The following is a 21,086-nucleotide window of genomic DNA, read 5'->3' on the forward strand; positions in this document are numbered from 1 at the left end:
GAAAATATCTGAATGACTACGGGAGGCTCATCCTCTGACGTTTTTGAATCAGGGATATACTGGCCACACTACAGTGATATCCCCAAATGGTTTAAAATGTCTGGAGTATCATCACATTTTGGCATTGCAAATATGAAATTATTCCATTCTTTTTTAAAATAATTATTGATATTCTTGGTTTCTTGCTTTTGTATTTCAGCATTTAACTGATTGCCTAGGGAATTAATCTAACAATAGCTACCATTAATAATTCAGCTTCCAGGTGAAGAAATTTATATTTTTAAGTATGCTTTTATAGCTTTAAGCGTATTATGAATGAATAATTCTTGCCTTGGCATCAAATTTATTGACTAGCTAAAAACTTTATTCTTTGTTCTTGTTTTGGCTAGTACCAAATGATTGATGAAAAGAGCCATGCTCCATGACAGAAAAAAATTTGTGTATTAAAAAAAAAAAACCTTAAAGGAAAATAAGATTTTTCCCACTTAAGGATAAACTTCTGCATCTCCAGTACTGTAATGTTGGATATTACGGCTGTAAGATATGTTGGGAGGTGATGGGTTAGACCATATGTAGAGCTAAGTTGGCTATGGGAGTGAGCCCTTATCAGAGAGTCTAGATGTCCACCATGTGAACCTTACTCTGTCTGGGTTGCTAATACAAGGTGGGTCATGAGTGGGGTGATGAGTAGGGAGGCAAGTAGGATTTTTCAGAGAGTGGCAATACTCAGCTGAGGGTAAGGTCAGCTTCAGCACGTCCCCTCTGTGCTTCTCTAACCTTTTTTGCATTGCTCTGTTGGAGAGCATGGCACATGATGTTGAAATCATTCATTTACTTCTGTCTTCTCCCTGAAGTTGGGAAACTTTGTGGACACAGGTTTTGCTGTTTTCATCCTGTGTTCCCCATATCTAATACATATTACACATTCAATAAATGTTTATGGAGTGAGCAGCTCAAGGGGAGTGGGGTGGGAACATGAGGGTTGTTTATGTGTTATGTAGGGGGAATGTGAGGAGTGTGGTCCGGCATCACTGGGATTTTAGCACAACAAAGGGATTTGTCTTCTTTGAAACCGCATTCCAGCCTCGAGGGGAGGTGGGTGAAGACAAAGCAACCTCTAATCTAGTGAGAGTGGCCAGTAAGGTGGCCACTTGGTGGACAAGTAGGTGCCAGGACTTTAACCGGGCATGAAAGGGCAGCAAGAATCCCGTCAGACTGGATACATGGTAGAGATGGGGTTCCTCCTCGTCCTCTCCCAGGATCTTTTGGAATCAGCTCAGGACGCAATGTGGCCAGGCCTGCCAGCCCCAGTGCTCACTGCTGAGTAGAAGTAGAAATGACAGGGATGCTGATGTTCAGGAAATGAACATATTGTAGCATTGTTTGTTTATACGTTTCCTCATTTGAGATGTTCTTAACAATATTATCACTCTGTCGCTTTAACTTAACCTTAGAAACTGACCAAAATGGACAGACCCACTTATGCCGCAGACTCACGGGTTTCCTGTGTACAGCCACTCTCTTAAAGGCAGTCACGGTGTTACATGGAGCCTTGAATGTGTTTTTGATGATAAGCTCTCAGAATTGCTTAGCTTATTTAGAAAAATTCTTTTCTTCCAAAGAGCTATGTATGACTTGGCTTAGTGAAAAGCTCAAGGTTAATTCTTGCTGGTATTTTTGTCGAAAAGGTAAAGATTTAGCGAAAGCAGATTGCCCTGGATTCAAATCTTGCTTCTCTCCCTTACTAATTGTGTAGCCTTGGGCAAGTGGCTTAATCTTTGAGAGCTTCAGAAGATGGCTTATTTGAAGATTACTGCTAATGCCCACACCGTTCCTGGTACTGGGGCTGGCACGTGGTGGGAACTCACTCAGCAGCAGCTCCCATCATTACTTTTGTCAGGAGAGCACGCAGACACTTTGAAATGAGGAGGAAGTGAACAAGCCTCTGAAATTTGTTCTCTTGCTGGTTTTACTGAGAAAGGATGGTAGATGGCTATGTGATTGCTGTGAGCACCGCACCCCTAACCCCGAGGCGCAGCTAGCCAAATAGATGGGGGATGGCCACTTTTCATGCTTTTTATTTCACCTTTAATAACAGCACATAGCTTCTCAGCTACGTGCTCTATTTTCAAGAACATTGCAAAATCCACTCAATGAGATAATTTTGAATGCAAGAATATTTAAAGCTGATTATAGCTTCAGGGCATTTTTTTTCATTCTTCCATAAACCATGGTTTTCGATTATTTTAGTATCACCATACATATTACACCACAGAGGTGCTAGATAATTTCATTGTATCACACACCATTTGCTTTTGGAGAGTCTCTTTAAGGGGTGATACAATGTGATTTAAGGTATTCTCTTTTTGTTTATTGGAAAATATGCTTCTTTATCTACCTTCCTCTAGGAAGTCTTTAAAACTCACAGATTATGAATAAATAGGTGCAAAACTATTACATCGCTTTGCAGCTACTCTGACTTGTAGATAAATTCTGCAAAAGTTTAAAAATTCTTAGTAGGAAATTGGGGTGCCTGGGTGTGTCAGTCGGTTAAGGGTCTGACTTTGGCTCAAGTCATGATCTCCCGATTTGTGAATTCGAGCCCCACATCAGGCTCTGTACTGACAGCTAAGAGCCTGGAGTCTGCTTTGGATTCTGTGCCTCCCTCCCTCTCTCTCCCTCTCTCTCTCTCTTTCTCTCTCTCAAAAATAAATAAACATTAAAACAATTTTTAAAAATTCTTGGTGGGAAAAAGGGATCCTGGACTTTTAAAGGTGATACTGATCCCACTGTTATTGGCCCAAGAATTATAGGTAGTTTCTGAAGAAGTAAGTTTATTGAGTGTAGAGTATTTTTATCTTTGAAAATAGTTTTTCTGAGGGTTGCCTGTGTGGCTCAGTTGATTAAGCATCTGGCTAGCCATTTTGGCTTGGGTCATGATCTCATAGTTTCGTGAGTTGGAGCCCCGTGTCAGGCTCTGCACTGACAGTGCGGAGGCTGTTTGGGATTCTTCCTCTGTCACTCTCTCTCTGCCCCTCCCCTGCTCATCCTGTCTCTTTCTCCAAAATAAATAAACTTGAAAATTACTTTACTGATATAAGGTGTTTTTGTTTTGTTTTGTTTTGCTTTTTTTTTTTTTTTTTTTAGTAAATGGTGAAGGTGTATTTAAGGTTGATCAAAATCTTAAGGTGTATCTTCTCTAATGTAACTCTTCGTTTTTCCATATGCCTCTAGCCCTAACACTACAAGTGGTAAAAATGTAATGAATGTGTGCAAGAGAGACTTTCTGATTCTTGCCGTGGGTGGAATTAGTTAATGATATTCATTCAGATTCAGGATGGTACAAATGGGGCATATCAAGAGACTTAAATTAGGTCAAATTGAATAATTGAATGTATTCCTTTACTTAAAAACATCTTAATCAGCAGAGAGTGCTGAAGTCTGAAAAAAAGTTGAATTAAATATTAATAGGGAGTTTATGTTTTCAACTTTTTCTTTGTTTACAGTGATTGTAGGATTTTTCTCCTTTGTTACCTTTTACAGGTACTTGGAGATGAAGTTCAGCCCTTCTCACTTGATGAAGAATTTGATTATGATGCTGTGACGCTAACCCCCAAGTTCACGCCTGCCGAGAGAGAGGCGATCATGGAGCTATCCAAGCAACAGAGGCAGATCACCAACACAGGTTTAGAGGAACCCCACGCCTGATTTCACCAAGACACCTTTGTGTTAATGTTTACTGTGTTGTTATGCAAGCAGCATCGGAATAAAAGGTAGACCTACCAGAACTCCCTTTGTGGAAATTTACTTGTGCGTTGATCAATCAGGGTTTTTGTCTGTAGGGAGATGTAACTAAGAAGACCAAAGAGATCTCTGCTCTTGCAGGGTTCTCTTCTGTCATGGTGTTGCTGAATCCCATGGCAGGTAGGGGGAGATGGAGGTGGCAGATGGGGACAGGAAGTGACGCCTACAGAGGGCGGCTTTTTTTTTTTTTTAACTAAAAATTTTTTTATTTGAGTATAGTTGACGCACAACATTACATTAGTTTCAGGTGTACAACATAGTGATTGGACAAGTTTGTACATGATGCTACGCTCACCACAAGTGTAGCTACCATATGTCGCCATGCGATGCTGCTACACCGTCTGCCTTGACTGTATTCCCTATGCTGCACCTTTTGTTGTTGTCACCGGAAGCCCGTATCTCCCGGTCTCCTTTGCCTGTTTTGCCCATCCCCTCAGCCCCCTCCCCTCCGGCAACCCGCTTTAGTTCCAGCCTGACCCGCCAGGGTACCCTCTGCTCAGAGAGCTCAGGGACCTCCTGGCCCACACCTGCCTCAGCTCCAGCCGCCCTGCCAGGGGACCACCTGTGCAGAGTGCCCCGGGACACCCTGGCCGTCCCATTTTAGGTTCAGCTGTCCTGCCAGGGTGCCCACGGTGCACAGAACAGAAGGGTCCATTTTGATGAGAGCACAGCAACTAAGTAATATACCGGCTATTCCAAGATTGGATACCACATCCCACCTCCTTGGGGGTGAAGCATCAAAACACACTGTAGCACATAGAGAGGAACCGGTGGGGTCGGGAGGTCCCTGGTCCTGGCCATGCAGAGACAGTCGTGTGAATGTGAGTGCCGAGAGGCTGGGCTTCTAGGATCGATCGGGAAAGGCATTGCCAAGAAAGAAGGCATCTGAGAATTGATTATGTGTCATATGTTTATTTCTTGTACTTTATTATTGCCGTTAAGCCGTGTGTGTGATGATGGTTACAAAGTACAAGGAATGATGTCTATCTATCTCCAGAAGCTTAACATATAATTTCAGAAGGCAAGACCTAGACAGAGAAGGTAACTGGAGAATGTGGAAACATATTATGAACTGCTAATTGTGAGGAATACGCATAAATCTGTAGGAAGGAGAAAAGAACAGTGAGGGCACAAAAAGGGGGCATAGCATGTCAAAGTAATTTTTACTATTAAAGGGATCAGTGCCAAATCAAATGTACGAAGGCTTAATGAGTTTTCACGCAGGCTTGTGCTTGTGGGTGCCTCTTACATTCCTTATAGAGAATGTTCTTGATTTAATGTTGGGATAGAGTCAAGTGACTCCCACTTCTCTTTTTCTTTATCTAGTCAACAGGCTTTCATAAAACACCATTTACATGCCAAACCTTAAGCTAGGCGCTGGGGACGATATAGTAAATTGGACACGGTCTGATTTAGTGGGGAAGACAGACCCACACACTAATTATAGCAGAGTTACACTGTCCAATATAATAGCCAAGAGCTGCACGTTGGGCTATGGGGCATTTGAAACATAGCTAGTATGACTGAGGGACTGATTTTTAAATGTTAATTTTACTTTAAATTAAAAAGTAGATGTAATGTACACCATGGGGCATGTAGTCAATAACATTGTATTAACTTTGTAAGGGGACAAATGGTAGGTAATTAGACTTACGGTGGTAACCATTTCACAGTGTATACAAATATCCAATCCTTATTTTGTACACTTGAAAGCGATATACTGTAGGCCAATGACAAAGGAAGAAAGGGCACAAGACTTTTTTTGTTTTGTTTTTAATTTGAGAGAGAGAGTATATAAGCGGGGGGGGGGGGGGGGTTGAGAGAGAGAGAGAGAGAAAGAATCTTAAGCAGACTCCATGCTCAGCAAGGAGCCTGATGGGGTCTCGATCTCATGACTGCAAGATTTTGACCTGAGCTGAAATCAAGAATTGGACCCTTAACCCTCTCAGCCACCCAGGAGCCCCACAAGTCTTTTTTTTTTGAAAAAGTTGCTACTTGATGCAGTTACTGTAATACTTTTGAGTAGGCTTGGAACAACGTGGGTGCATGACTGTACGTTTTCATCTGTAAGTTTTATGACAGGTAAATACAGATCAATTATTTTTTATGACAACTTAGTACCTAATTTAAAAATGCTGTAGGGGCGCCTGGGTGGCTCAGTTGGTTAAGCATCCAACTTCAGCTCAGGTCATGATCTTGCGGTCTGTGAGTTCGAGCCCCGCGTCGGGCTCTGTGCTGACAGCTCAGAGCCTGGAGCCTGTTTCAGAGTCTGTGTCTCCCTCTCTCTCTGACCCTCCCCCCGTTCATGCTCTGTCTCTCTGTGTCTCAAAAATAAATAAACGTTAAAAACAATTCTTTTAAATGCTATAAATGCAAGACACACATTGGATTTTGAAGAATTAAAATGAAAAATTATAGACTATTGTATGCTTTATATTGATTACATGTGGAAGTGATAATATTTTGGATATACCAGGTTAAATAAAATGGATTATTAAAATGCATCAATTTCTTTTTACCTTTTTAATGAGGCTACTAGCACATTTAAATTTGCACACATGGCTTGCATATTTTTGACAGCACTGCAGGAGGGAGAAATCTGTGTTGTAGGAGCAGTGTGTACCCAAGGTTACCGGGGCAAAGCAAGTGGAGTTGTTTAATCATGGATGGAGAGCTGGGGAATCTTCACAGGGGAGGTGACATTTGAGCCTGCTCAGGACCATCAGTAGGAGTTTTTGGCTGGAGGCTCTTGGAATAGTTTGTATGGGAGATAAGAGCTCGAATCAAGGCGGTGGAGGTGGAGGGATTTGATTAGAGATTTTGAGGTAGGACAAGCAATAACAAGCAAGGATTATTGATTGATGCAGTGTGGGAAAGGAAGAGCAACTGTGAGATGAAGACAAGATTTTAGCACACAATCTGTCTACACACTGACTTGAGGAGAAAACACATTGTGATATAATTGTTCACAAGACCAGAAACTCACTTGACCCAGAATATATATGCAGTATTTCGGTATTTTGAATAAAAAAAAAAGACGTCACCATTTTTAAGACACCTCAATGTTATGGACTTAAATGTTTTGTAATAGAAAAAAACACTATCTTTCTATGTGTTTAAGAACTGCATTTTAGTGGAGTATTTCAGTAAGCAGCCAGGCTAAATGCAGGCGGGCAGTACCACAGAGCATCTGTCTGGGTAGCCGGTGCACTAGGTTTCGGCTTTATTCCTTTTGGCAATTTTTGATTCCTGTATTACTTGGGGCAATTGTGCGTTACAGCAAAAGCGACACTGGAAAATGGGTTCCTTAAAGCCTTTGCGTGAAATAGTTGCACCGTGACTCTTGCCCTAACTAGCAAATGCTCCTCCATGACTTTCGGCTTTAGGTATCCCTTGAATTGATGTAAATGGTTCGTTTTACGTCGGCCGGCAAACCCCTAACCAAGCACCTTTAGAAGAAGCCTGCACTTGTATCAATGGATAATGCACACCTTGATTAGGGAGTGGCATCAGAGGTAAGATTAATAAAGAGCAAAAGATAGAAGGGAACACCTGCATATATATGTGTGTGTGTGTGTGTGTGTGTGTGTGTGTGTATGTCTGTGTGTGTGTATGTGTATATACCAAAATGGGAGGGAAGAACACGAACAGTTTAAAAGCGTCTTGAAATAATGCAGGAGTTGCAACACAACCTGGCTTGAATAGAGACCATTTCGCCTCAAGCCTGCAGTGCCCGTCCTGCCTGCTCCGTGTAGTGGCCCGTGCGTTGAGCGATCGTACGCTTTCAGGTTCCACCTCAAGTGGATCAGCACAAGAAAGAGGATAAGATCTTTGGATCTGATACTGAATTCCCTTGATTTCCTTCATCAAGGATTCTCTTTTCTTTTGCCATGAACGTGATGGAACTGTAGCCTCATTTCAAAAAGAAAGAAGAAAAAGAAAATTTCTTTAGTCAGAGAAAGACAAATATCATGACTTCACTCATATGAGGAGTTTAAGAGACAAAACATAAGGGAAGGGAAGCAAAAATAATATAAAAACAGGCAGGGGGACAAAGCATAAGAGACTCTTAAATACAGAGAACAAACTGAGGGTTTCTGGAGGGGTTGTGGAAGGGGGGATGGGCTAAATGGGTCAGGGGCATTAAGGAGGGCACTTGTTGAGATGAGCACGGGGTGTTATACGTAGGGGATGGATCACTGGGTTCTACTCCTAAAATCATTTTTGCACTATCTGCTAACTAACTTGGATCTAAATTAAAAAATAAATGTGTAAATAAACAAAATTTTAAAAATTTCAAAAATTTTTAAAAAAAAATTTCCTTAGTGCTCAGCAACCATATGGTTGAAATAAAATGTGAAAACAACAGTTGAAGAAAACTTCATTTGCTTGTTTCTTGGCAGTTGATGGTGAGTGAATACAATAGTATAGTCAGTCTTATTATGAATTTTCTAGAAAAATATTTCTCCATATGTGAAGAGAAATCCATACTCTTGACCATGACCTACCCAGCCCTTACATATTATGGCCCTTGCTTACCTCTCCAATCTTATCTTGAATTGTCTTCCTCATTTTTTGTTACGTTCCCATCAGTCCCTATTCTTTTTTATTTTTCTCTTTTTTTAAATGTTTATTTATTTTTGAGAGAGAGAGAGAAACAAAGTGTGAATGGGGGAGGGGTAAAAGGAGAGGGAGACACAGAATCGGAAACGGGCTCCAGGCTCTGAGCTGTCAGCACAGACCATGATGTGGGACTCAAACTCGTGAACTGCGAGATCATGACCTGAGCCGAAGTCACATGCTTAACGGACTGGGCCACCCAGGTGACCCTCATTCTTTATTTTTTAAACACACCACTTCCACTTATCTTTACTTTTGTTATTTTTTCTGCCTGGTCTTCCCTGGTCTTCGTATGGCTGGATTCTGTCACAATTCAGGTCTCCGGTGAAATGTATCTCCCCAAAATGTGTCTCTGACCACCCTATACAAAGCAATTTCTTTCTTACAACCTTCACCCTGTCACTACGCATCCCTACCCTACCTTGCCTCGTTTATTATCAGACGCTCCCATGAGAACATAAGCTACAAGAGGGCATGGGCTTACTCTGCCTTTTTATTGACAAAAAGGGCCCGGAGAAAAGTAGGTGTTCAATAAGTATTTACTGAATGAACCGAACCTGAAAGTGTAAGTGTATCAGTTTGAATAATCCGGAGATCCATTTCATCTAGTCAGTTTGGTTAGACATATATTGGGCACTTTTTGTATTCACCTTATCAACTTCTGTATAGGAATATGTAAGTTCTTACTTCCTAGACTCATGATAGTCTGATGGCCAATGCAAATGTGGAACACCTAACCTAATCGAATAGAATGGTTCCATGTTCCACGTTGCCTTCTTTTCCTCACCATAGCCCCATGGAGAGTTGAGAGAATCTTGGAAGCTTCACCTACTTCCCAACTGCTCTTTTGAAATTTTGTTATGACTTCTTCCATTAAAGATCTCATTCAGGAGCCATTCATACAATCCTGGTATGACCAACAATCCGCATTAAAAGAGTGCATTGATGACTGAAGTCGAACTGAAAGGGAAAAGAACACAAGCCTCGAGGAGAGAGGTAGGAAGAAGAAAAGCTCTATTTTGGTAGCCGTCTGTAGAGCAGAATCCTTTATCCATTCATTCAAAAATGTTAATGCTCATGAGAGTCATCCGACTTTAGAAGTGGTCTTAAAGTCCAATTCCCCTGTTTTCTTTATATTTTTATTTTTTTCTGAGAGCACGGAAGGTTTGAAACAGAGGAGGGACCTGGTCTGACTTCTATTTGGGGGGAGATGGGTGGGAAGGGGGCTGGGCTGGATTGTGCTGGGGAGAGGTGACCCTGGAGGGGGTGGTATGCATGGCCGGATTGTGAAGGAAATGTATGCAAGTTCGTTATCCTCAGCATTCTGAAAATGTATGATGTGTGTTGACATAAGACTGTTTTTGTCTTTTGATACTGGGCATTTCAGTAGCCTTTTAGTTTGGAAAACTATGTCCAGAGTTCTGAGAAATTGTCTTGAATTATTTTTTGATTATTCTCTTCCTTCAATTCTCTTCCTCTTTCCTTTCTTCCTAGAATGTCCACTTTTCAGATGTTGAATTTCTTTGATCTCTGATCCCTTCTCCTATTTTATATTCCCTTCTCTCCTATTTTCCTCTCTTTTTGCTCTATTTTTCTGAGATTGTGTTCAACTTTATCATCCACATTTTTTAAAAATAAGGGCTTTAAAAATTTTTTTTAACGTTTATTCATTTTTGAGACAGAGTGTGAGCAGAGGAGGGGCAGAGAGAGAGAGGGAGACACAGAATCTGAAAGAGGCTCCAGGCTCTGAGCCGTCAGAACAAAGCCCGATGAGGGGCTCGAACTCAGGATCTGTGAGATCATGACCTGAACCAAAGTCAGACACTCAACCGACTGGAATCCCCCAGGTGCCCCAAATAAAAACTTTTTTAAAAGTTTATTTATTTATTTGAGAGAGAGGGGAAGAGAGAGAGAGAATCCCAAACAAGCCCCACACTGTCGGTGCAGAGCCAACACGGGGCTCGAACCCATGAGCCGTGACATCATGACCTGCACCGAAGTTGGACGCTTAACCAACTGAGCCACCCCGGCTCCCCTATCATCCATGTTTTTTGTTGCAATGTGTGTATTGTTTTCTTTTTGAATTTTATATTCCTTTTAAATCCATAAAACAGCAAAACCATTTCCGTGAACAACAAAGGACAAACAGCAAGAAAACACATCCTCCTCGGCCAAGTGCTGCCGCAGGACAAGACTGTCAGAACTGTGAAGGTGAAGACAGCATGTCTTGTCCTCGGTCGTGTTGAGAAAGGTGCCTGTTGATGGGAAAGCTCTTGTGTTTGCTCTGTTGAAATGACTGGGCAATAGGAAATGGAGTGAGAGGTCGAGAGGGTAGTAGATATCCCTGCATGGGGTAGAAAGCCTCAGGTGTGCACGTGTGGAAGCTTGGATCCCCTGTTCTGGGATCCTTGATGCTGACGGAGGGGACAGGTGCTTTAGGGTGGTGGATCTCCGGGTGCTTGCCGTTAGTATGTCCCAGGCATTCGTGCGGTAGGCGCCCCATCCTCTAAAGCAGCTCCTTTTTCTCTTCCTGATGCTCCTGTTTGTGGCACCACATTGGTTGCCAGAGTTTGGTGTTTTTGCCTCTGTGCTGCCTTTTGATCCCATTCCCTCCCCTGTATCCCCCTTGCTGTTATTCAAGCCTTCATTTTTTACTTATCTTCTCCCAGAAGCCTCCTTACTTCCCAATTAGACTCTAAATGCCTCTGTTCTCTCAATTCTGGGTTGTTTTCCACGTTGCTGGCATACTAATCTTCATTGTCGCTTATCTTGTTTCGAAACTACCACAGCTGCTCATTGTCTACTTATTGCAGAACTCCTCAACCTAGCACTCAATGCCGTATACCCACGTACCCCCACGATACAGATGAAGCGGACTACATGGGGCTGCCAGATGTTTCCTTCCATCTTCACACTTTCCTTCTTATGGTTCTTTCTTTCTGGATGGTCACCCTTCTTTTCTGCCCAGTGAGTTTCTACTCTGCCTTTCAGATGTCCCCCAGTGGTCACCTCCTTCATGAAGACTTCCTCATTCTCCCCCACCCAGGTATAATTTCATCTTCCCCAGAACCTTGATATTTGTCACTTGGTTAGTACTTGTCACATTCTGCCTTGTATTGTCTGTGTGCACGTTTTCCTCCCGGGCCCAAGGGCAGGCACCAAATCTCATCCATTCTTGCATCTTGAGTAAGCACTGTCTCGTGAACATCATGGCTCTGGTCACTGGCATTACTTACTTAGAAAATCCAGGTCGAGTGCTATAAAAATGGATCAGTTAAGATTTATTCATTCAACTAATGCTTATCTAGTGTCTGCTTTGTTTGTTAGAGTTTGCTATAGAAACAATTAATGTTACGGTTTATTAACTCATTGAACTTACGGTAAAGAAACTAATGCAAAATATCTGTACAAGCTATGCCAGAATGTTGATGTCCTGAGGTAACAATTAGAAAAAATAATTCCATCCAGTAAAAAAGTTGGAGGGGAAGAAAAAGCAACAATGTAATTCCAATGTAAGTAAGTTTTGCATGAACAGATATAGGAGGACATTTTAGTATCAAAATAATGGCAAGTCAGTAATCATGATATATAATTATAATTTTTCATGTCTATAAAAATGTGCATTCTTTCCAAAGAGTTTTGTTGTTGCTGGTTCCACTTCAGATGGCAGTAGATTATCTTCATTTCGTGCACTTAGAATATTGACATCCCTGTTAAGATTAAAAAAGTAAATCCAATAACTCTCCAAATTGTGTTAATATTGGCAATATTCTCAGAAGAAATTAGCATCAATTTTAGTTTAGACTGAAAAGTATTTTCAGAGGACGGCTTATGTGCAAGTGGCGGTAATGACGCTTGAAGTAATTAGGGTGTTTAACAACCAGGCAGAAAAAACCCCCACTAATTATTCTCTTCTTCTTCCCCTCCAGCCCCACCCCCACAAGGATGGGGAAACCTGGAAAGGATTTCAATCATACACAGATTGGGGCATTTTTATTTTAAACCAGGATATCAGATGCCTTTGCAAAAATGATTTCCAAAGTCCTTGGGTTTAAGAAGGTTGGTGTCACGGACCTGCAGAGGACTTAGCTTTGGAAGATAAAGTCAACTGATCCCTGAAGAGGCTTTAGTTCTTACAGAATAGTTTATGCCTTTCTTAAATGATTTGGCTATAGGGTCATCCCATAATTGATGCGTATTCATATGTATATGATATATATTTTATATGTACATGCGTGAAAATGATTATTTTTCAGTGAATCCAACTTACTTCCACATGTCAATAAGTTCCGCAGATTAGTTCATTTGCCGTGCCTTTTTGTTTTCCTGAAATTGAGTTTGTTAACCTTTTTCAGGGAAAAACGAGCAGCATCGGTCTTTATTCAACTCTGTTCCTTTGTATTGTTTTGACCTGTGTCTTTGCCTATAGCATCTGTGTCTGCTTCCCCCAATCCATCAGTGTAAGCATAACATAGAGAGATGTGTGTTGCTTGTTGTTTTGTATTTAAACAGCTGAACACCTGTCTGCTCATGTGCAGGTGCACAGAACTCGGGAGAAGGGTTTTTAATTTAAGACAAACAAACAGAGGAATATATGCAACTTGCGGATGGGGTCTGGGGTGTTGGACTTGAGATGCTTCTGTGTTCAAAAACACTAAGGACATGTGACTTTCTTATATGTCGGTGACCATGTAAAATACTGGTCATTGTATCTCTGGAACATTTGTTCCCTTACATCATGGTTTCCATAGTTGTCAGCCTGAACAGGTCTATCATATCTTATTTAGTCATCGTCTTCCATTTACAAGGATCACAGAGAGTTTTGCACAGATGGCACCCAAAGCGATCACTCATCATGCTGAAATTAAACTCTAATATGCTGTGTATCGAATAAATAACCAGTCCCACGCCATCACAATAGTTCAGAATGAGAAATGAAATACATTTTGCAAAAAGTGTGCTCACATGTTCATTTCCCCAAAATTGGACAGTTATCACATGTTACCCCATTTAGACAATAATTAATCAAAAGAGAAAGTGTTAAGAACACAGTATCACTTGGGTGTCTACCGAACGTCCAGCATCATCTTAGGCGAGATGTGGGAGAAGGAGAAAAGAATGAACGTACACTTTGGAACACGACACAGTGGCAAATTTTGACCCAGGAAAGAGAAGTCGACGCAACACCCCAGGCAAGCCGGTGGTGAACCAGTGCCACGCTGGCTGGACTCATTGCTGCAAATACTGACTTTTTGTAGCTAAGAGAAGTAAATCGACTTTCTTTATAACTTTCTAGAAGTTGAGCTCAGTGTTCTTTTGGGCAGAGATGGCTCCTCTAGATTATGTAGCATCAAAGGCAAATACCATGTGTGTGATGTATTGGGCAGGTATTGTGAGATTGTATTTTCTTAGCCTGTCCTGCTCCCCTGTGAGACGCTCTGCTGCACCACAGCTGGCACATGCTTATCCTGTGGTAGCGAAGGGTTGACATCAAAGGCAAAGAAACCCTTGAAATCCGTCCCTCTCAGCCCACAAGAGCAGCTTCTCTCTACCACAGCGATGAAAGCCCACGATAGCAGGGGCATTCCCACCGCTGCGCCCTCTCTTGTGGGCAGCTGACAGTTGACACAGGTGGGCGTAAGGTGCTGCCCGTCTTTTGAAGGTTGTCTGTTGAAGGGAATGCCACCTCTTTGGGATCGGTGCCCTGCTTTGGCACGTGGAGCTGCTTCTGAGAAGTGACCAGGTGGTGAATACCTGCCTGGCTTTTCAGAAAAGCCACAGGTGGCTGTCAAAAGACCCAATATCCGTTCAAAGGCCGTCAGGCAAAGTGGTGAGTCTTTGACAAGTGGCTGTTGGAGGGGCCACCTTGATTCTTGCATTTTTCCGAGGTCAAATTCGATTGCTCAGCAGCTGGCTCATCTACTGCCTCCCCTGAGTAGATGGGAGAGAGGCCGGGTCTGTTCGACTTGGGGAGTACACGGCTAAAGTGCATTAGGAAGGAAGCAAATGTTAAATGAATGTGCCGTTCACCAAGCAAACATCATTTCGTTTAAATTACACTGTGCTATTTTATCTTGACCCACAACCCAGTGGAGCTCATTGTAATACATTATCACATACAAGATAGTGGCTCATTAATAAAACCCTAGGAAGAAGTCAGGGGTAAACAATGAAAACTCCCACACATTAGCACCATAATGTACTACAATATTTTTCCTTCTTTTCATCAAAATCCTCCACGTAATTAAATCTCAAGTAAGTCAGCAAACAAATCCCTCAGCTTCCATTACTACACTTTTTTTTAAATAAGTGATTAGTTATTTTTCATGCTAAATAGCAACTCAGACAATAAATATTTCTTGAGTGCTCATTATATGCAAGGCACCGGCACTCCGGACTTAAAGCAGGGAATAAGACAGAACGCATATTACCGACAGATGCTGGGATGGACATCCGTTTGGGTGAAGTGATGGAGAGCATTGAGGTGGGAAGGGCACACCTCATGAAGGAGGTTTCAGGTAAGCAGGGCGTGGCATGGCGAGACGGAGCCAGGCTCGCAGGGACCTGACGAAAGCCAGCTTCCCGGCTGAGCCAATAGTCAGGCCAAAACCCTAAAGTGGGAACGAACTTGGCGGCCGGAGGAGAATGAGGAAAGCCTGTGTGGCTGGAGCGTAACGAGGGAAAGCAGAGGTTGTGGGAGACGAAGTCAGACAGGTAGGGGAGATCCAGAGACAGTAGATCATGCTGGAGAGTTGGATTTTAATCTCAGTGCCATGGGAAGCCATTGGGTTGCTTGCTCAGTCTTTGATGGGCTTTGTAGTTCAAGACGTCGGTTCTGCTTGATGAGGTTGTATGAAGTGGGGAGAAGAGGCAGGGAGGCCAGCTGGTGTTGCAGGAATTTGGGTATGAGAAGGTGGAGGCAGGGGTGTTAATGGCAGAGGTGGAGCCAGGTGGATTCAGGACGTGTTTTGGAGGTAGAACTGATGAGGGCTTCTTGAGGGGTTAGGTATGGACAGGGTGAGCCGACTCCTGAGTTCTTGCCTCACAGGTTTCTTTCTCACCCTCTGAGGGAGGGTTAAAGCCAAGATCAAGAAAAACGTGTGGCCAGGGGGTTGGGATTTGTCTAGAACTTGCAAACGTAGCACTGCATGATGATACAGGAGGTTTCATTCTCCATTACACATCATCTTCTCCGACTTGGATGTGCTATTTCTCAAGCCACACGCAATCTGCCCTGTTTTCAAGTTAAAACCTATGGATTATTTAATGATAGTCTCACTTTGAATTGGCCCAGCCTCATTCTGGATTCATCGCGGCATCTGAAAGAGGCTTCAAGCCAGCCGTCTAAATATCATTGGTGCCCACAGCTCCTAGCACACACATAGAAGTTGCCTAATAGGTGCCTGGAATTGAAATGGAAAGGGATGTAGGGCAATCCCGCTCGGTGTGGTCTGCCATCCTGCGTGGTTCTGTGAACTGTTTGTTCTGAGCGGTTTGCCACGGGTCCGCGGCAAGACCAACTTGGAAATGAAGAGTGAACATTTAGAAACTTTTATTGCCATTTGAACGGCATAGCACTTTTATTGCTGTGACATCTAGGCAACACTTTTTTTTCCCCCAGTAATTTACTTTTATTCTATTTTATAAAATGTCTGTCTGAGATGGATTGGAAGTTAAACAAACAAACAAAACTGTGTTTTTACCCCAGATGGTTGAAGAAGCAGTGGCTGAGGCCAATAGACAGCGTCATTGTGTCTCCAGGCACGAAAAGTAAAGTGCAGGTGGCGACCTGACGTGACAGGTGGAAGGCATTGTGGGAAACAGAGCTGGTTCTTGCGTGTTCCAATTCCACGTGGGTTGTGGGGAGTCGAGGACTCTTGCGGCACATGTTACCCCTGTGGGTACCCGGAAAGCGGAAACAAGAAATGACTGGGAATCCCAGAAGTCCAGATTACAGGGAAGCATGAAACTGAGCTTGAATAGGTGATTGAAAGCCCATGTGTGGCCTGGACCTATTTTACCTACATCTCCTTCCAAGAAAGGTTCTATCAGCCGCTCCCAGTGGGTGATATGAAATTGGTTTTGCCATTTCAGAGAGACATAAAATTTGGAGTTTGAAGGCACCCGGAGACTGTTCACTTCCATTCTCTCCTTTTACAGATGAAGTAACAGATATCCTCAGAATATCTTTTGAGAGGAGAAAGGTCCGTAGGGTCCAGAAGCCCAGGATCAAGGACCCTTGCTGGTCTCTGTCACCACAAACTGGGCGGAGGCTGTGCGTGCTTTTTCACCGTCCTCATTTCTCAGTGTTGTGATGCGATGAGCTTTCTTTACAAGTCCTCATCTCTGTGAAATTGGGGCGTGGGCACCCATTTTTGCCTCTTGTTTTGACATAAGCCAAAGTTCGGTTCAGTCGTAAATTCGGGCCGAAAAAACACAATCGTGTGCCACAGCAGCCTTCCTCGGTTTGCACATCTGCGGTCGGAAGTGTTCGCAGAGAAAACTTCACGAGGTGCCTTTCACGAAGGGAGCAGCACCGTCGATCTCTCTGTGCCTGCTCTTGCATCCACTTCCAGTAGGACTCGCCAAGCATTTCACTGCTTTCTTGAGGGTCTTCAGGGCTCAGTGGGTCAAGAGGATGAGTTTTGGGGTCAGGAAGAGCAGAGTTTGAGTTCGGCACGTGTTAGCTGGGTGATTGTGTGAATGAGGTACCCGTGATGGGCTTAATTTACTCGTCTTCAAGTGGGGGTAATATTATTTACTTCACAGGGCTGTTAGGGTCAAAAGGGAGGGAACGTGTAAGCACTTTGCACGGTGCCTAGCACAGAATAATCACTCAATAGTGGGATGTTGTAGGCAGATGTATCTGATAAGGGGAGGGGTACTGAATGCAGAGAGGATCAAGTGACAAGGTAAGCTGCCCACTCAAGTCCAGTGTGGGGACCGCCTGTCACTCTAATGTGACAACAGAGGCCAAATCTCCAGAGTTTACTAGGTGCTGAATGGGGGGAGGGGACACACCCCAGACAGAGCTGTCCATCTGGCAATGCCTTCATCTGCTAGGTGGCTGTCCTCCTAAGCAGAACATTTAGAGATGGTGACATAATCCACCTGGGAGATCTGAGGGTGAGCCTGAGCTCCAGGTTGTGGATCTCCACCCCAGGGGCTCATCTGGGGGAAAGAGGGAGATGGGCGAGCCTGTGAAAGGATAAGGGAGATGCGGGTTAGACATCTAGACAGAGGCCAGGCCCTTTGCTAGCAAAGAGGAAATCAGGTCTTCAAGGAGGACAGACGTCTACAACCAGGATTTGAATCCAGTGGGAGGCTCTTGGTTTTTTACCCCCTCGCCACAGAACACAACGTTCCGGCAAATGGACCTAGGTGAGCACATCAGGCTTCACTAGGGTGTGTGGATCTGAGCAATTTTCTCAGCATCTCCATGTCTCACTTTTCCTACGGTGTAAATTGAGTTACTTCCTGCTTGGCTGAGTTGTTGTGGGGACCGGAGAAAATGCACATTGGGTGTCTAGCACAGCATCTGGAGTGTCCTTGCTAAAAATGGTAGCTGCTACTAGTGCGTCTTCTGGTTCCTAAGGGGTTCAAAGTCCCTAGGAGCTGAGTGGTCCAGGAAGGTAGCATGGCAGTTCTTTCCAAGATCCGGTAAATGGGATGGTTGGCTTAGACCAGCACTTCCAAAGGTGGGTTCCTCAAGGCCTTGAGATACTCTATAAAAACTTCTACGGTCAAACGTTGACATTCAAACTGAATTTCAAATTGCGCATCAGAACATTAAAGACACTGTGAAGTCCTGCAGTAAAGAAAACTCTTTTTGTTGAATCTTGTGTGGGGCATTTCCCAAACCGTGAGGTCTCTTTTTTCTTTTTCCTTCCTCCTTTCTTTCTTCTCTCTGTTCCTACCTTTTCTCTTCATCTTTCTTTTTCTCCTCTTCCTCCCTCCCTCCTTCTTTCCTTTATTTTCTCCTTCCTCCCTCTTTTCTTATTTTCCCTCTTCCCTTCCCTGCCTCCCTCTCTACTTCTCTCCCCTCCCAACTTCCCAGGACACCTCTACAATCTGGGGGAGCTTTGACTAAGACCTACTCGGAATGTCTGAACAACCCAACACAGTGACTTATCTAATGAAATTCCTGCAGTTCTCCATCATATTTAAATGAAAAAAAAAATTGCCAGAGAATAGTGTTCAATCTTAATCTTTGTCCATATGTCAGCTTTCTCTTTTGTGGATGAGCACGAATCTGATTGGACTTTGTGGATGAGCATGAATCTGATTGGGCTTTGTGGATGAGCACGAATCTGATTGGGCTTTTTAGAGCAATGTTTCTCAAACTCTCTCGTTCATGCAAGCTCCCCAGAGAAATTGTCACAATACAGGTGCTGACCCAAAGGATCTGTGGTGGGGCCGGAGATTATTCTGCAAGCTCTCTGGTGATGGTTGTCACAAAAACAGACTCCCAGGCCTCACCCTCGGTCTCTGGAGTCAAAATAGCCACTTTCATGAGATCTCCAGGTGATTCATATGCACAGAAAAGTTTGAGAAGCATTGGTCCAGATCAGGGCTTCTCAAATCTTAGCTCTAGTGACATTTTGGGGCTGTCCTGCACATTGTAGGATATCTAGTGGCATCACTGGCTTATACCCACCAGATGCCAGTCACACTCCCCTTCCAATGATGACAAGTGAAATTCCTCCAGAAATTGACAAGAGTGCTCTGTTTTTGTTGTTGTTGTTGTTGTTATTGTTTTTTGGAAGGGCTTATGTGGCAAAATTAATCCCATTTGAGAACTGGTAGTCTAGATCCATCAAACTGTCTCATATTTCTATTTCTGGGGCATCTGGAGATAATTTGTTTCTTCTTCCTGTGAAGTGCCTTGTTTCTTAAAAAAAATTTTTTTTAATTGAGGTATAATTGACATATATCATTAGTTTCAGGTGTACAACATAATGATTTGATATCTGTATATATTGTGAAATGACACAATAAGTCTAGGCAACATACATCACCGATACAGAGAGAGTTACAGTTTTTTTTTCTTGCAACTAAGATCTCGGCAACTTTCAAATACGCAACACAGTATTATTTAACTACAGTCGCCATGCTGTACGTGGCAGCCCCAGGCAGAACTTATTTATCTTAGGAAGTTTGTAACTTTTGACCCATTTGGAGATGAGATAACCAAATGATGATCTCCCTTAAAGCTGGGTTGCCTGGGTGGCTCAGTCGGTTAAGTGCCCAACTTTGGCTCGGGTCATGATCTCGTAGTATGAGTTTGAGTCCCGTGTCAGGCTCTGTGCTGACAGCTTGGAGCCTGAAGCCTACTTTGGATTCTGTGTCTCCCTCTCTCTCTGCCCCTCCCCTACTCACACTCTGTGTCTCTCTCTTTCTCAAAAAATAAACATTAATATATATATATATATTTTTAAATAATAGAGTTGCCCATCTGTAGTTCCCAAAGCTGCCTAACGTCAGAATCACCTGAGGAGGCTTGCAGATTCAGATTCACTAGAACTGGGGAGGAGCTTAGGAATCTGTATGTTTAAAAAAATAAATGTAACAGTTTAGATTTATGTAACACTTAATCTGTGTCAGGTGCTGTTGTAGAAGTTTCACATCCATTAACTCATTCAATCCTGGCCCCTATAAGGTAGGTACAGGTATTGCCTCTATTTACAAAAAAGGAAATTAAGCCACAGAGTGGCTTCTTAAGATTTCAGAGCCAGTATTGGAAACTGATGGGGGCAGGGAGGTGTCTGTCCACAGAATCTGTTCCCACGTGCTGGGGACCCTGGAGATGGCTGGTATGGGGACTGCATAGCCCAGCTGTCTTACCCTCTTGGTAGTTACCCATTTCAGCACTTGGAAAGATGGGACCACTATCATTTTCAAAGTTGTTCTTTACGCCAAGGTTACTGGTATCTTCACTTCATCTGGGCATAGTAACACAGTTTACCATTGAGGGCATTTTGATCGATTTCCCCCAGAAATCTGACAGAAGCAACAGACTTTTCCTGCCTTTCTTTTACTGCCCCCTTTCCCCACTGCTTTTGTTCTATTAGACAAAAGCTTATATCTTGAGTTTCCAAATAAAACAGGGGAAATACAAACAATGGGTATATCCTAGTAACTATGAAAGAAGAAATAGTTATTTAAAAAGATCTAGAGTTTAAATGATTAACGGTGTGACTGACACAGTCTGTTATGGATAACCTTTATTTATTTTCACCTCACCTGGGGCAGAATGATGGTATTGAAGCTGTGATTAATCACAGTGGTGAGAGTCACATGAAAACAAGATTAATTTTTAAAAGGCCTTAATGTCAAGTCCTTCACCCAAGTCCCAACATCCAGGAACACAAGTTTCTAGGACTATGTCCTGGAGTTATTTCTAGAACTAAAGTTGTTAAAAAAAAGTTAGAGCTTGCATAAATTAGCATTTAGCATATTTCAGTATTATAAGTTCTTTAACACATGTAGTCTCTCCGGCAACCCGATTGGTTGGTGCTATAATTACTAGCGGCTTACAGATGAGACGATTGAGGCACAGAGGGGTTGTGTAACTTGCCCAAAGTCACACAGCTGACAGGTGGCAGAGCTGGGATTCTAACTGGGTTGCTCTGGCTCCAGAGTCTGGGCTCTGAACTACTTTT

At 43.0% G+C, this 21,086-nt stretch overlaps 1 protein-coding gene across 6 annotated transcripts in view; it reads left to right on the forward strand.

Moving 5' to 3' along the window:
• LOC122483715 (intraflagellar transport associated protein) overlaps nucleotides 1–3,788 on the forward strand; it is a 66,997-nt gene extending 63,209 nt beyond the window's left edge. For 5 of the 6 annotated variants that reach the window (XM_043580982.1, XM_043580983.1, XM_043580979.1 and 2 more), the window contains one exon: nucleotides 3,544–3,788. In XM_043580982.1, coding sequence (XP_043436917.1) covers nucleotides 3,544–3,604 — 61 coding nt within the window. In that variant the 3' untranslated portion in view covers nucleotides 3,605–3,788. The remainder of the gene's footprint in view (nucleotides 1–3,543) is intronic. The other variant, XM_043580985.1, reaches the window with a different exon arrangement.
• Nucleotides 3,789–21,086: the final 17,298 nt, after the last annotated feature.

Source organism: Prionailurus bengalensis, chromosome D1 (assembly GCF_016509475.1).
Source record: "Prionailurus bengalensis isolate Pbe53 chromosome D1, Fcat_Pben_1.1_paternal_pri, whole genome shotgun sequence".
NCBI classification, from domain to species: Eukaryota; Metazoa; Chordata; class Mammalia; order Carnivora; family Felidae; genus Prionailurus; species Prionailurus bengalensis.